Source organism: Sinohyriopsis cumingii, chromosome 13 (genome assembly GCF_028554795.1).
Source record: "Sinohyriopsis cumingii isolate HCF-2022 chromosome 13, ASM2855479v2, whole genome shotgun sequence".
Lineage (NCBI taxonomy): Eukaryota > Metazoa > Mollusca > Bivalvia > Unionida > Unionidae > Sinohyriopsis > Sinohyriopsis cumingii.
The window spans coordinates 22,786,413-22,802,645 of record NC_142973.1 but is presented as its reverse complement, the minus strand read 5'-3'; the positions used below and the strand labels follow the sequence as shown (position 1 = coordinate 22,802,645).

The 16,233-nt window shown below is 36.1% G+C and overlaps 1 protein-coding gene across 3 annotated transcripts in view; it reads right to left on the bottom strand.

Annotated features, from left to right (window-relative positions):
- The window catches only part of LOC149785046 (GATOR complex protein Iml1-like), a 219,312-nt gene that overhangs the window by 21,428 nt on the left and 181,651 nt on the right, over positions 1 to 16,233 (bottom strand). For 2 of the 3 annotated variants that reach the window (XM_089978764.1, XM_089978767.1), the window contains one exon: positions 10,274 to 10,303. The exons of the other annotated variant lie outside the window; for it this stretch is intronic. In XM_089978764.1, the coding sequence (XP_089834890.1) occupies positions 10,274 to 10,303 (30 nt within the window). The remainder of the gene's footprint in view (positions 1 to 10,273; positions 10,304 to 16,233) is intronic. 3 annotated transcript variants of the gene reach the window in all.

Below are 16,233 nucleotides of genomic sequence, written 5' to 3'. Positions count from 1 at the left end.
AAAAGTTAATGAATGAATAATCCTCTTGAAGCATAAATAAATGTAAACAACTGCTTCTAATTCTAGGTCGCAAACTTTCCTGTTAAAATTTAAATCCTCTTGAAAGCACATCCAATTTTATACAAATATTTTATCAAAGTCACAACAATACTGTTAAATTCTAAAACTAATGACTCAAGTACAAGTGCTAATTAAAATTACAGAACAGTAAGAAAGTTACACTTCAATAACCTTCGGACAATGCTACAGAATAAACATGGAGTCCATCAAATCATCTGGTTCACACAAACATACATCACATAAAAAATCCCAAAATTCCAGAATTACTCAAGTCCAGCTTTCTCAAAGCCATATATAATTAGGGCCAATCTCTCACAAATTTTATTTTGGATGTGTTGACTCCATTTGATGTTGATAACTCTGAAGAAAAACAGTTAGGGATTGATCTTTACAGGTGTTTAACTTGAGTTCACACTGGCTGGTGTTAGTATTGTTTAAGCCATTGAAGCCATCACCATTTGCTGTTCGTATATATTTATTCATTTGTATTCTGTATTTTGGGTGTAAAGGTTAGTCCATGAAACAAATTATGAGAAAGGCAAATCAATGAATTTCAGCACCCACAAAAACATCCCTTTTTTAAACGTAACCAAGAAAACTGATATCTATGAAAATAAATGAAACCACAGTATAGATTATTTACAGGTTTTTCTATCTGTAATATGGGTGGACATATGGCAGATCAGCATCATTTGCATAAACTTGAAAGGATACTTTCTGTCAAGTTTGCTCAAATACTGTTCAGCACATTTTGACCTGAAGCTGTTTGAAGAATTTTCTACTTTTAGACATATCTGACAGCAGATCTGCTTCAATCACACAAAATTTAAGGTCTTAACACATTTTCTGTCAAATTATAGCAGCTTGGAGGACATTTTTGTCTTTTCAATAACAATGGCTACATCTGATAGCATTCATTTACGGAAACTTAAAAGACCTTGCTATTCAGTATGTTTTCTGTCACAGTGGTCAAAGTGGATTCAATGGCTTTAAGACAAAGTTGTCTGAAATTTTTATTTCTGGTTTTAGTAATGGTGATCATGTCTGATGATGGATCAGCATTATTTGCATACACATGAAAGGACATAAAGCCTGGTTGTCTTTGGTCAAATTTGGTCAATGCTGAAACAGTTTTTAAGATGATGTTTAAAGAAATAAGATCAGCATTATTTTTAAAAACTTTAAAGGCTTTTCTGTAATGATGCCTTTTGTTACATTTTGTCCAACTCAGTTTAGTGGCATAACATTTTAGAAATTTTAAAAGCTTCAGGCTACAGGACTCACAGAATTAATTTAGTTCCCACTGTAAACCATTGCAAACACCATGATATTAAAAGTTTAATAACTTTAAATTTCTGAGTGCTCATAATCAAAACTTATATTTATAAGTATAGATGACTAATGGATGACACTTGTGTAGAGAAAAGGATATGAACCGTGCCATTGACCAAACTGTGTTTGAAACATGTGCTTTCAATTCTGACCAAACAGTCAGGTGCAAATTTCAGTAAGAAGTGTTCCAAACTCAAGACTGTTAAAGGAGTGAAATTCCATCAATAAAACAATGTCTCTATTTTTCAGTTACAACTAGGATAAGCTCTCAAAAGATTCTTTTCACTAAAATCTAATTCATTACCACCCATACCTGGCCAGCCAAACCCATATTATATTCTATTTTATCTTCACCAATTTTCAGACTGGCTCCCATTTTTCCATACAATTAGTAATGTTTGTCCTAAAATGGTTTCTCTCAAATTCAATCAACCTTTGTTCAGAGTTTTAATTAAGTTGTCCTTAAAAGAGTTTTCCAGTTTAAGTAATGGCAGTCATATTTAATGGTGTAACAGTGTTATTTGTATAAAGACTTCTGTAAGAATACTTCTTTTCAAATTTGATTAAAATTCTGTTCAGTGGTTTCTGAGAAGGCATCATCTGAAAGTTTTCCAATTTTTAATAACAGCAGCGATATTTGACAGCCCATAGTATCCTCTGTATAAATTTGACAGGCCTTCATGCCAGAATAGTTTGTATTAAATTTGGTCTAATTCTACTCATCGATTTTTGAGTAGCTATTTCAAAAGTTTTCAATTTTTTAAAATGGTGGTTATATCTGATGGCAGAACAGCATTATTTGTGTAAATCTGAAAGGCCTTGATGCCTGCATGCTTTCTGCTAAATCTGGTCAAATTCCATCAAGCAGTATTTGGAAATTTGCTGGAAGTTTTATCTATTTTCTAGCAGCAGCGGCCATATGTGATGGTCATAAGGCATCACTTGAAAAATACTGAAAGGACTTGATGCCGGGATGTCAAATTTGTTTCAACTCTGTTTAGCTGATTTGGTGAAAATATTTAACTTTTGCTTATTTGAAATCATAGTAATGGTGACATTATCTGACAGAAGACTGGTTGTTGTTGTTGTTGTGGGGTTTAACGCCATTTTTCAGCACATGATAGGCTATGCATGGCAGCCAGTATTAATGGTGGAGGAAGAACTCTGGAAAACCCCGGGAAGAACCACCGACCCATGAGAAGCTACTGACAAGCTTTCTCACATACCCACATTAGCCGAATCCTAGGCTCAAACCCACGCAGACAGAGGTGAGATGGCAGTGATCTGTAACGGAGAGTGCTTTAGATCACTCGGCCACTCGGGGCCCCGATGGAAGATTGGCATCATTTGTCTAAAGCTGAAAGGCCATTCATGCCTTCTGTGAAATCTGGTTTAAATTTTCTTCAATGTTGTTGTTTGTTTTTTTTTAACCACAATACTGTTTATACTTTTCTATTTTTAATAACAGTGACCATATTTGATTGTGGAATGGCATAATTTGTAAAAAAAAAACATGAAATGCCTTTATACCAGGATGTTCTCAATCAAATTTTTCTCAAACTAGTTCATTTATTTTTCTTAAGTTGAAATAGCAATTGTTGATGGATGATAAAAGACAGATGACACCAGATGATGTACACTAGGCATGGCACCGTAACATAAGCTCACTTGGCCTTATATCCAGGTGTCCTAAAAAAAGAGAGTAGCTTTGATAAATAAATGCAAAACCCAAGATATGTTTGTAGCATTATAAACTTTGTTAGTTGTGCTTAAAAAGTGTATATGCCAATAAATCATATCATAAAACCAGGTGGAGACCTGTAATTTTCAACAGTGCAGTAACAGCAGTGCTGTGATGAAGTATTGGAGAGAACAAATCAATAACATTACTTCCATACATTTGAATCTCTTTCTCTCTTTCAGTGTTAAAATTTAATTGAACTTGTGATTTTGTATATGTTGAAGTAAATTTAGAGCAGAAGAGATCATCATTCACAACTGCTCTCTTCGGCATTAAACTCATTCCATTTTAAAACAATTTCCCATGCAATCACATGGCCGTACATTGGCAAAAGTTTCCTTATTCCCTTGTCCAAAGTGTGACACACTCAAATATTCCCATGGGATTTGTCCAGTTACTGCTGCATACTAGTGTACCTTACATCAGAACTCTTCTACTTTATGGCGCAGTAGCTATACTGTTCTGTTGGTGAGTTTGCAGTATCGCTGAGAACATGTAAAATTCACAACTTGTACAACAATGGAGGTGGTGCCCTTAAAGCCTAATGTTTGAATTAAAAATTTAAACAAATCTACTATATATACTTGATTGAGTCCAACTGCAAAATGCATAGATCCAGATCTGCTGTCACATAATGTGCCAGCAGATCTGGGTCTGTGCAGTTTAATAGGAGTAATTAGTAGAACCAACAACACAGACCCTCATCTGCAGGCCCATTATGCTATGACATTTCAGGATCTTTGTTGTTTGCAGTCTGACTTGACTTATAAGTGAGTATAGACGGTAGTCTCTGTGGTGTATAAAGTACAGTAAATTAGTGCTGAAGAGGAGATATCTTTGCGGTTTTAGCTAAAAAGTTAATGGCAAGATAGAACCTTAAATACCATGTACCGGTACATGCAAATATATCTAAGAAGTAAAGAGCAAAGCAGTGTACTGATTGGACAGGACATATCTCAAACTAAAGCCACCCACTCCATTTAATAAAAACGTGTAATGGGCAATAGCAATAATGGTGTGTGTTAAATTTCATTATATGGCAAACATTTAGTGCAGAAGCACCTGTTATGGGGTTGTTTGCATTAGACTGAATAGCAATTGTTATGAATTTGTTTGCATTAGACTGGATAGCAATTGTTATGGGCTTGTCTGCATTAGACTGAATAGCAATTGTTATGGGCTTGTTTGCATTAGACTGAATAGCAACTGCTATGGGCTTGTCTGCATTAGACTGGATAGCAACTGTTATGGATTTGTCTGCATTAGACTGAATAACAATTGTTTTGGGCTTGTTTGCATTAGACTGAATAGCAACTGCTATGGGCTTGTCTGTGTTAGACTGAATAGCAATTGTTATGGGTTGTCTGCATTAGACTGAATATCAATTGTTATGGGCTTGTTTGACTGAATAACACTTGTAATGGGCTTGTTTGCATCAGATTAAATAATTGTTATGGGCTTGTCTGCATTAGACTGAATAGCAATTGTCATGGGCTTGTTTGCATTAGACTGAATAATAATTGTTATGGGCTTGTTTGCATTAGACTGAGCAATAATTGTTATGGGTTTGTTTGCATTAGACTGAATAATAATTGTTATGGGCTTGTTTGCATTAGACTGAATAGCAATCGTAATGGGCTTGTCTGCATTAGACTGAATAGCATTTGTTATGGGCTTGTTTGCATTAGACTGAATAGCAATTGTTATGGGCTTGTTTGCATTAGACTGAATAATAATTATTATGGGCTTGTTTGCATTAGACTGAATTGCAATTGTAATGGGCTTGTCTGCATTAGACTGAATAGCATTTGTTATGGGCTTGTTTGCATTAGACTGAATAGCAATTGTTATGGGCTTGTTTGCATTGGACTGAATAGCAGCACATAAAGACAGACTTTGGGGATTTAATAGTACTGACATTCTTAACAAAAATTAAATACTTGGAAAATATTCAAGTTCTGAATGAAAAGATTTTAATAAATGATGTGATGCATGATGTGTTCCGAGAGGCCAGTTATAATCCTTTTTTGTTTCAAGGAATGCCAATTCAATCGGAAATGAGTAAGGGAGACTGAGATAGCTGGATGGTAGGATAAACATAAACTGATGGATGGATAGATAATGTGGATGGATGAATAGACAGATTCTACTAGATTCATGGATGCATGCAGTATAGCACATCAGCACAATATTGGCTATATGGTACCAGCTAAAGGTGAAAATAAAAAAAAATTAGACCTCACTTTACATAAGAATTTAGGAAGATTATTTTCCAAAAAATGCAGACATGAAGTACAGCAATATAAAAAAGTACAGATGTTAAAATTTTGTAGAATGTATATAGAATAAACCATAATGGTAACACATATACAATCCTTTTAAGATATAGATAATGTAGCTAGAAATGTACCATTAAATGTGTTACAGATAAATAGCAAATGTACTCAAATGTGACACTTCTGCTAAAATTAATATTTAGGTTTGGCAAGATGGAAATACTGTCTTCACGACTTCCTTAATCTCTTGTTCAAAGTCTGTAACATTTCAATAGTGAGGGCAGTAAAAAGAAAACTGTGTGCATTTTGAGGTAATTGTTGAAGAAAAAATAAAGCCTGTTCTTCTCTAGATGCAAAATATACACCTGACTTTATCAACAAACATCTTTCGCTTTATATTACAGTCACCTTTCAAGTGCTTAGAACTTGGGAAGACAGATGCAGATACTTTCATATACGTAGACACAAGGAGACAGCAGTGTCATTCCTTTACTTTGTAGTGGTGAACCCAAAAGCACTGCTCAATAGTAAAGAATTAAATCTTGCATCTCACTTACTTGCAAAGTAAACGATTGTAAATCAGGATGTAGGGCTTAAGAATGAGCTATGATATATTATGAAAAGTAAAGAGATGATGTACTTGTGTCATGGAAGACTAATGGCACATTTTTATTTTCTAATTTCTCCTCCAAGTTAGCCAAAAGAGACAGAATTCTAAAGGTAAATATATTTATATAGGTCTCAAGATGGAAATTAAATACTAAGTATGACTGCTTGATAACTGTTAGAGTATTAAAGGGTAAGAGCAATCCAAAAAATTTAATTAGTTGGGTGTGCATGTCCTCATTCTACATTTAGTTCAATAACTATCCCCAAGTGATGGTCACTGCATAGATGAGCATGGGAAAATGTACCCTATCCCTAAGTGAGGGTCATTGCAAGGATGAGCATGGGAAAATGTACCTTATCCCCAAGTGAGGGTCATTACAAGGATGATGATGGGAAAATGTACCTTATCCCCAAGTGAGGGTCATTACAAGGATGAGCATGGGAAAATGTACCCTATCCCCAAGTGACGGTCACTGCATAGATGAACATGGGAAAATGTACCCTATCCCCAAGTGAGGGTCATTGCAAGGATGAGCATGGGAAAATGTACCTTTCCCCAAGTGAGGGTCATTACAAGGATGATAATGGGAAAATGTACCTTATCCCCAAGTGAGGGTCATTACAAGGATGAGCATGGGAAAATGTACCCTATCCCCAAGTGATGGTCACTGCATAGAAGAGCATGGGAAAATGTACCCTATCCCTAAGTAAGGGTCATTACAAGGATGAGCATGGGAAAATGTACCCTATCCCCAAGTGAGGGTCATTACAATGACGAGCATGGGAAAATGTACCCTATCCCCAAGTGAGGGTCATTACAAGGATGATGATGGGAAAATGTACCCTATCCCCAAGTGAGGGTCATTACAAGGACGAGCATGGGAAAATGTACCCTGTCCTCAGGTAAGCATCATTAAGTACAAAAGCACTTGAAAAAATACCCTATCCCAAATTGCACTGAAGAGCATGGGAAAAAGTACCCTATCCCCGAATAAGGTTCATTACATAAAAAAGCATGGGGAAAAAAGCACCATATTCTCAAGAAGGATATTGCATAGAAAAAGCATGGGAAAAATTTACCCCATCCCAAAATTACAAAGAAGAGTATGGGCAAAAACGTACCCTATCCTCTAGTAAGGTTTGTTACATAGAAAATCATGGGAAAAAATACCCTATCTCCAAGTAAGGTTCATCACATACCAAAACATGGGACAGTTATCATTTCCTTAAGTGAGAGTCATTACAGAGAAAAGCACTGTAAAAAGTATATCCCCTAGTATGGTTCATTACATAGAAAGCATGTGAAAAAGTACCCTATGCCCTAGTAAGGTTTATTACATGGTAAGCATATGAAAAAGTACCCTATCCCCTAGAAAGGTTTATTACATGGAAAACATGTGAAAAAGTACCCTATGCCTAGTAAGGTTTATTACACTGTAAGCATATGAAAAAAGTACCCTATCCCTTAGTAAGGTTTATTACACGGTAAGCATATGAAAAAGTACCCTATGCCCTAGTAAGGTTTATTACATGGAAAACGTGAAAAAGTACCCTATCCCCTATTAAGGTTTATTACATGGAAAGCATGTGAAAAAATACCATATCCCCTAGTAAGGTTTATTACATGGAAAGCATATGAAAAAGTACCCTATCCCCTAGTAAGGTTTATTACATGGAAAACGTGAAAAAGTACCCTATCCCCATTTAAGGTTTATTACATGGAAAGCATGTGAAAAAGTACCATATCCCCTAGTAAGGTTTATTACATGGAAAGCATATGAAAAAGTACCCTATCCCCTATTAACCCTTTACCTCATAGAGCACAGTGACAAAGTGCAGCACGCTATAAATAGAACACCTGTTACCTAGTTGACAGCATACGCATAGGCCTGCCTGTGAATTGTTAAGCAATGTAGTGAGTTACGTTTAACAGTAGTTTTTAACCATTTTACATTTTTGGTACACATCTATTATATGTGGAAAAATTCAAGAGTAAAGTCCGATTGTTATAGCTGTTTAATTATTTTTCACTGAAGATGTTTTTATGTGCTTTAAAATCGAGAGAGAACTCATTCACCGTCATGTCAGTAAGGCCACGTGACCAACCATAGCTGCCATTTCCCATACTCGAAATTTACAAGGTTTTTGTGTGCGTCTACATCACTAAGTCATCTGAATTTGATAATCAATAAAAACTAATTGCTGCCTACATAAATATCAGAGCCTTTACCTAAGTTATTGAATCTTTCATAGTTGTGATTCTAATTGTGAAACTTCGTAAGTACTGAATGAAATCCTGCCTGTGAACTGTTAAGCAATGTAGTGTATGTTATGTTTAACAGCAATTTTAACCATTTTACATTTTTGATACACATATATTACATGTGGAAGTATTTAAGAGTAAAGTCCGATTGTTATAGCTGTGTAATTATTTTTCACGGAAGAATTTTTTATGTGCTTTAAAATCGAGAGAGAACTCATTCACCATCATGTCAGTGAGGCTGTGTAAACAGCCGTAGCTGCCATTTCCAATACACGAAATTTACAAGGTTTTCGTGTGCGTCTACATCACTAAGTCATCTGAATTTGATAATTTATAAAAACTAATTGCTGCCTACATCAATATCAGAGACTTTACCTAATTTATTGAATCTTTCGTGGTTGTGATTCTAATCGTGAAAACTTCGTACGTACTGAATAAAATCTGCGGCCGCCATTTTGGAGAGTGGAGATTATGACCCAGTTACTTTAAATAGCAGATATCGACCAGTGCATGAATAGCGACCACGTGATCTGATGTAATTGTCATTCACAGAAATGAATGTAGTATCTAATAGGGGGGTTTTACCCGAAGGTGGCACTATGAAAATCAGCTCAAAATGGCTGATGTTTACAGTAGGCGTCAAAAGGCGCTTTCATGCGAATCTTGCAGAGGCATCAAAAGGCGCTTCCATGCGAATGGAGTAGAGGCGTCCAAAGACGCTTGTATGAGGTAAAGGGTTAAGGTTTATTACATGGAAACATGTGAAAAAGTACCCTATCCCCTATTAAGGTTTATTACATGGAAAACATGTGAAAAAGTACCTTATCCCAAATAAGGTTCATTACATGGAAAACGTGAAAAAGTACCCTATCCCCTATTAAGGTTCATTACATGGAAAACATGTGAAAAGTACTCTATCCCCTATTAAGGTTCATTACATGGAAAACATGTGAAAAAGTATCCTATTCCCTATTAAGCTTTATTACATGGAAAGCATGTGAAAAAGTACCCTCCCCTATTAAGGTTCATTACATGGAAAACGTGAAAAAGTACCCTATCCCCTAGTAAGGTTCATTACATGGAAAACATGTGAAAAAGTACCCTATCCCCAAGTAAGGTTCATTACATAGAAAACATGGGAAGAGTATCCCTTCTTCAAGTAAGGGCCATTACAAAGAAAAGCATGGGAAAAAAGTACCCCATTTCCAAGTAACAGGGTATGCACTCTAGTACTGGCTCACCTTTGAAGAGGTATGTACAAGTCAGGTATGTGTCCTATACATGATTGGCACAATACCTCTTCATCTGTCATTGTTCTACATGAGGCATGTACAAGTCAGGAATGTGTCCAATACATGACTGGCACAATACCTCTTCATCTGTCATTGTTCTACATGAGGTATGTACAAGTCAGACATGTGTCCTATACATGACTGGCACAATACCTCGTCTTCTCTGTCATTGTTCTACATGAGGTATGTCATTCTTTATTAATGGGCTTGATATTCCAAAGCTTTATTTTCTAGTTTCTATTGCACATATTTTGCCAAGTAAATAAAAGATGCCAATTTGTACAATGTTTGAAGTCAGTTAATTGTATGTGGAATCTTCCATTTAGACATGTGATTGCAGGGAAATTTTGGCTGATTAACCACAGAACCAATGTGACTAGGCAGTCAACATGGCCGATTACCCACCAATGAGACTAGGCAGCAAACATCACAGACAACTCAGTCTCATCCAAACTTCATAGCAAAATGAAATGTGATTGATTTATGATTACTTACAGAGAACAGCAGATCAATATTTTTGCAATGAGCATTTTTAGAAACACTGGCTTAAAATTTCAGGTTATTAATATGTGCTGAAAGGAAAATTCTGAAATAAAGATTTGTTGATGGAAGCTGTTAAAATAGTCACTCCACTGAAAGCACTGTTAACCCCATGCATCATACATAAATCTAAAGCATGTTGCTGTGCGCTTCAACTTACCGTCATATCTCAAATTAATGTTAATTTTTCCTGAAAAATGAACTTTTTGTTTTCAAACTTGGGAAAACAGAATTGTGTATTCATCATGTGTAATCAGATGGAAATGACAAAACTAAATTAAAATTTATTACAGAACTAATAAATTGCTATATAAACTATTTAAATATCTCTCAGGCATATTGTGCTTACATAGTCCAGTCAGAACTTTTTTTTAAACAAATTTTAGGAGTAAAATGTTTGATGGAATAATACTTACCTATCATAATACATTAGAACAGTGGTTCTCAAAATGTGGGCACTGAGTTTTTCCAAGGGAGCCTAATAGAACTATTAGCATGTGGGGGTCAATTAAATTTGTTCTTAAGTTAAGATGGAATCATTATAATAAAATAGGTTGGGAACCACATCATTTTACCGGTACCTAACAAATCAATCCCTCTCAAGCTAAAAAGACATTGGCCACATCATTTGGATTGTGTGCTACAAAATCAACTGGCTGTCTGTCTGTGAAGATGGAATTCAGACAAGAGTGATCTCCCCTTGGATAGAGGGATTGGCATCCCAGTCCTGTGAATTATCAGTAACTATGGTAGCATGCTCCTCCATGCTGCAAATGTAGTGAGGATTTAACACAGAATGCAGATTTAATATCTCTTTGTTCAGATGGAAATGATAACAGTCAAGTGGTGGAACAGAACGAGAATGCCCTTTTCAGATGGCATCTCCTGTCATGATTGAAGAATGTTCACAACATCCTTCATTTCCAGGAGACTGATGAGCAACAAGTGCTCCTTATGGGGCCCAGCCTTGCTCACACAGGAGGGCAGGATGATTATTTATACTGTCAGTTCAGATCTTGAGGTCAGGTGGTTTGATCATCATCAAAGAAACCTGCTGTGAAGTGGGCAAGGTCCTTCCAGTTTCTGAGATGGTACCACCCGTGATCCAAAACTCTGATCACTAAGTTTGACAGATGTTTTAGCTACCACAATGGATGGGAAGTTTTAGAGGATTATCATGGTTTATATACTGATAGTGAAAATATTATCTATAATATTATATGCCAATGATCTCAAGATTATCAAAACTCAATACTGTCTAAAAAAATCAGTGGCCTAAGCAGAAAGCTCTCAAAATCTGCCATTTGAACCTCCATTATCTTTTTATGAAACAAGATGAAAACAATTAAACTTTCAGGTAATAACTCATCATTCGATAATTTAGAATTGTGTAAAACCTTCTTACATGAACTTTTTCATGATGATGAACTTAAAATTCCAGAGTACAGTTTTCAAAGAAAAGTCAGACTTAACCAGAAGGGTGGTGCACTTCTCATTTACATTAGGGACAGCATTTCATTCAAATGACTATATGATCTTGATGAAAATGGTGTGGAAATAATTTGGCTTCAAATGAGAATCAAATAATGAAAAGATTCAATGCAAATCTATTCCTTAAAGAAATGAAAGATATCCCTTGGTCAATAACTAAATATTCTGATGACCCATTAGATGTTCTTGACACTCGGATAAGTACGATTACTGACACTCACACTTGGATAAGTACAATTACTGACACTCACACTTGGATAAGTACGATTACTGACACTCACACTTGGATAAGTATGATTACTGACACTCACACTTGGATAAGTACGATTACTGACACTCACACTTGGATAAGTATGATTACTGACACTCACACTTGGATAAGTACGATTACTGACACTCACACTTGGATAAGTACAATTACTGACACTCACACTTGGATAAGTACAATTACTGACACTCACACTTGGATAAGTACGATTACTGACACACTTGGATAAGTACGATTACTGACACTCACACTTGGATAAGTACGATTACTGACACTCACACTCGGATAAGTACGATTACTGACACTCAACAGTCATATACATTGAGGACAGTCATGAAACAAAATCAACACACCTGGAATACAAGTGATATATTCAATGCTGTCAAGACGAGATAGATTTCAATCACTATGATGGTGTGAACTGGTTGTTGCATGTCAAAAGAGATTTCTGGCCATGAAAAAAGAGGAAGGTTTTGACACTCCCAGGCACACACTGTCTTTGCTGATAGCTGAGACTTCCATGTAAAGGTCTGGTGTGTGTATCTTGTTAAAAGTTGGGCTAAAGTTGATTGGAGTAATCATTGTGAAAAATAGCCTGTTCATACTTAGGTCTTGAACTTGCTTATAAAAGCAGTGCAAAAGGTCAGTGACTCCACCAGAATGTACAAGCTGTTCTGAAATTGGTGGACTTTAAGGTTTTTATGAGACTGACACAAGTGCGACTTCTGTAAGAAGACAATGATGGAACACGGAGGGTATAAAAGCTGGAAGAATATTTCAGATGATGCATGGTAGACTGGGTCTTCTCTGGACAACATTGGACTGAGGATGAAAAATGGTACTTCTAAGTGTGTCTTTTCAAATATGTATCAGTAGACCATTAAGGAAACCTCATGTGAATGTAGCAATGACTGAAGTGGCAAAAGAGGGATGATGAACAAAGCTGGTAGTTTATCAGTGCTAGAACATGGTGATCTCCTGGCATTCATTTGGCTGTCATCAAAATGGGTTTAAGGTGGGTATCATGTGTCTTGGGACAGAGAGATGCCATAGCTGGTGCTGGCTGTTACAGAGTGCTGATGGAACAGTCTGGTACATGCCTATTATATCACGATGAGTCCAGCACTGGTCAGTGTGGAAGAAAGTTTCAACAAATTTGTGTTTGCTATGCTAGACATCTGTGACAAGAGTTGGGACTTGACAAACCATGATCAGGCATCTGATGTTGTGTTTTGACATTGGGCCTGGGATTACCAGGAAGACTGGTTACCATACCTGGTCCTGATGGTAGATGGAATTGGTTGAAGCTGTGCTATAACTGGTAATGTAGTCCAGCACTGGCTGATTTCTGGTGCCTAAGTCCAGTACTGGCTATTGAGGGAATGATCATCATAAAGAGCACCAATCTACATGAGGTGAAGGAATGTCCATGAATGGTCAAGGTGAGCTTTTGTATTGTGCTGGAACTGACTGAGTGCCAGATATGTGTCTTGAAGCTTGGACTGGGAAACCAGATCATTGTACTCAGTCCTGGAAGTCAAAGGCATAGGTCTAGACTAGGGGTGGGAAAAAGCATCCCACTGGCTGGATATGGCCCATGACCTCATTTTATCCATTAATTTACATCACATAGTGTGGTCTTAAAATTACTTATCTGGCCTGTGCCCTGAAGCAAGTTGCCCATGCCTCGTCTAAACAGTGCTGGAGCTGGTGTAGTCTGCAGCTGGTTGGTTGGTGTCTGCTGTCAAAATGTAGTACTGGCTAACGTGCGGAATATCAATAAAGACAGTAAAAGCTGGGGAAAAAAAGCTAGAGTATACTTACCTTAAGTGAGAGAATGAAGAGCATGCTTCCAAACAAGAGTAATAGCTGACAACATTCAGAATTCGGGCACCAGCCCTCTCTCTCTAAGTGAAGACCACTCTCATCTGACTTCCATCGTGGCATGCAGATGAAAATTTAGCATTTTGGTTGCTAAAATAAACTCAAAGATGTGGCTGTCTGTTAGCTGGAGGGCTTGATTTCCTTCTGAGAAACATTTATTTTTATGTATGTGCTTTACTGGCAAGAAAAATAAAGTTGTGGAAACTCTTTCCACATTGTGCACATAAATATACTGCACCAATTATAAATAGAAAAAAATATTTATGAAAGATAATGTCATAATTAATACAACATGATATGAAATGATATAATAAAGTTTAACTATGACAGCAAGCAACATGCATAAATACATAGCTCACACATTTTAAGTAGTTCCAGGCAGAACATGCTTACCCGTGACAACCATTATCTCATCATGTTACCAATAATTCCCATCTGAATTATTTTCAGTAATTCATTGTGTAAACATATAAGAAATCTTCCAGTAAAACTGCCCTTACGTACACATTATTAAAAAAATCAAATTTCCACAAAATCTTGCTATATTTTTTTACTTAGATTAATAAACTGGTTGATAATCAGACTTACCTATTTCCTCTTAAGTGTTTGCATATGTCAACCATTGTTGTAAAATGTGACGCATCTGTAAGACTACGTTCATATAACAATACTTTAACAAAAATCTTCAAACAACATATAAAGCTTATGATAGAAAGTTCACATGTCAAAAAATAACAAACTTCCACTTGAGGAAGGGTGAACAATATCCCTTCCTATCAGCATACTTACATTCACAGGATTTTGACATGAACTACATCAGGATCCAGGTAAATAAGGTCAGTAACTCCAGTAAAAAATAAGGTCAGTAACTCCAGTAAAAAATAAGGTCAGTAACTCCAGTAAAAAATAAGGTCAGTAACTCCAGTAAAAATTGCAGTAGTACAGTGAATTGTCAGTATCTGAATTTTCAGATGATGCCCATTTCCCACATTTCATGACACCAAAATATTTTAAGTTTTATGATGATCTGCTGAAATCTAACATTAGCTGCATTCGCAAGGATCTGTCATACACTACATTCAACAGTTAGTCTAAAAAGGGCATTAACTTTTTAAGAAAAATCACAGAAACGTCATTTGTTGTTGTTGTTGTTGTAGGGTTTAACAACATTTTTCAGCACAAGATAGGCTATACATGGCCAGTATTAATAGTGGAGGAAGAACCCGGGAAAACCCTGGAAAGAACCACCAACCCACGAGAAATTACTGGCAAGCTTTCTCACATAACCACATTAGCTGAATCCGAGACTCGAACCAGCGTAGACAGAGGTGAGATGGCAGTGATCTGTAATGGAGAGTGCTTTAGACCACTCGGCCACTAGGGGCCCCCTAATTTGCAAGTTAACATTGTTCACTGCATTCAGCTACAAATCAAAAAGAGCCATCTCTTAAAATTGCTCATCTAGTGATTATCGATATGTGCATCTTCAGGTGATGACCATGACGTTACATGGCAATCCGATCAATAAGAGGCCCAAATAAAAAAAAATTTTGGTCAATAGGATGCTTTCTGTTCAAATTATTTCACTGATGTTGACTGTACATGTTATGAAAACAACTGCTTCAAAGTTTCTTAAGTTTCTACATCTTTAGCCATATTTGATCCTACATCAGCTTCATATGTCCAATACTAATTTTTTTTAAATGCCCCATACATCAGGATACTTTATTGCAATGTATTTTTAGTAACTGTAGCCATTTTAGATGGCAGAATGGCATAATTTGTATTAATCAGAGAGGTCTTCAAGCTGGGATGCATTTTACAGTACAATTTTATATTTAAAAAATAAAATTTCTGTTGGATTGCAATTTCCGACATGTAATTTTCGAATGATTTAAAAGGTGTCCCACAACTTATGACTCGAAAAAAATGATGTGTCCCTGAACATACAGTGCACAAAAAAATTACTTTTAAAATTAATTTATGGTGTCCCAACATATACGGTAAATACGGTATTTGATGACATTTTGACATCAGTTGTATAAATTTAAAACCCCATCATGCCAGAATGCTTTCCAAAGATTTGGTCAAATTCTGCAGTTGTTTTATCAGAAATCATTTACATGAATTTCCAGTTTTACTAAAAGCAGCCATATCTGATGGTAAAACAAACATCATTTTTATAGCTCTTAATACCAGAGTGTTTTTGTCAAATCTAACAGTTTCTGAGATGCCAATTTAAAAATGTTTCAGTAAGAGTGACTATATCTGACTGTGGCACACCATCAGTATTTGAAAGGTCCTCATGACAGGATGCTTTCTATACAGTTTAGTTAAATTCTATCCAACAGCTTTGGAGAAGTTGTTTTCTTATTAGTAACAGTGGCATATTTGATGGCAAATCTGCATCATTTATACAAATTTGATGGACACAAGTATTCCTACATAAAACCATGGGTAAAAAAAGTAAAACCCTC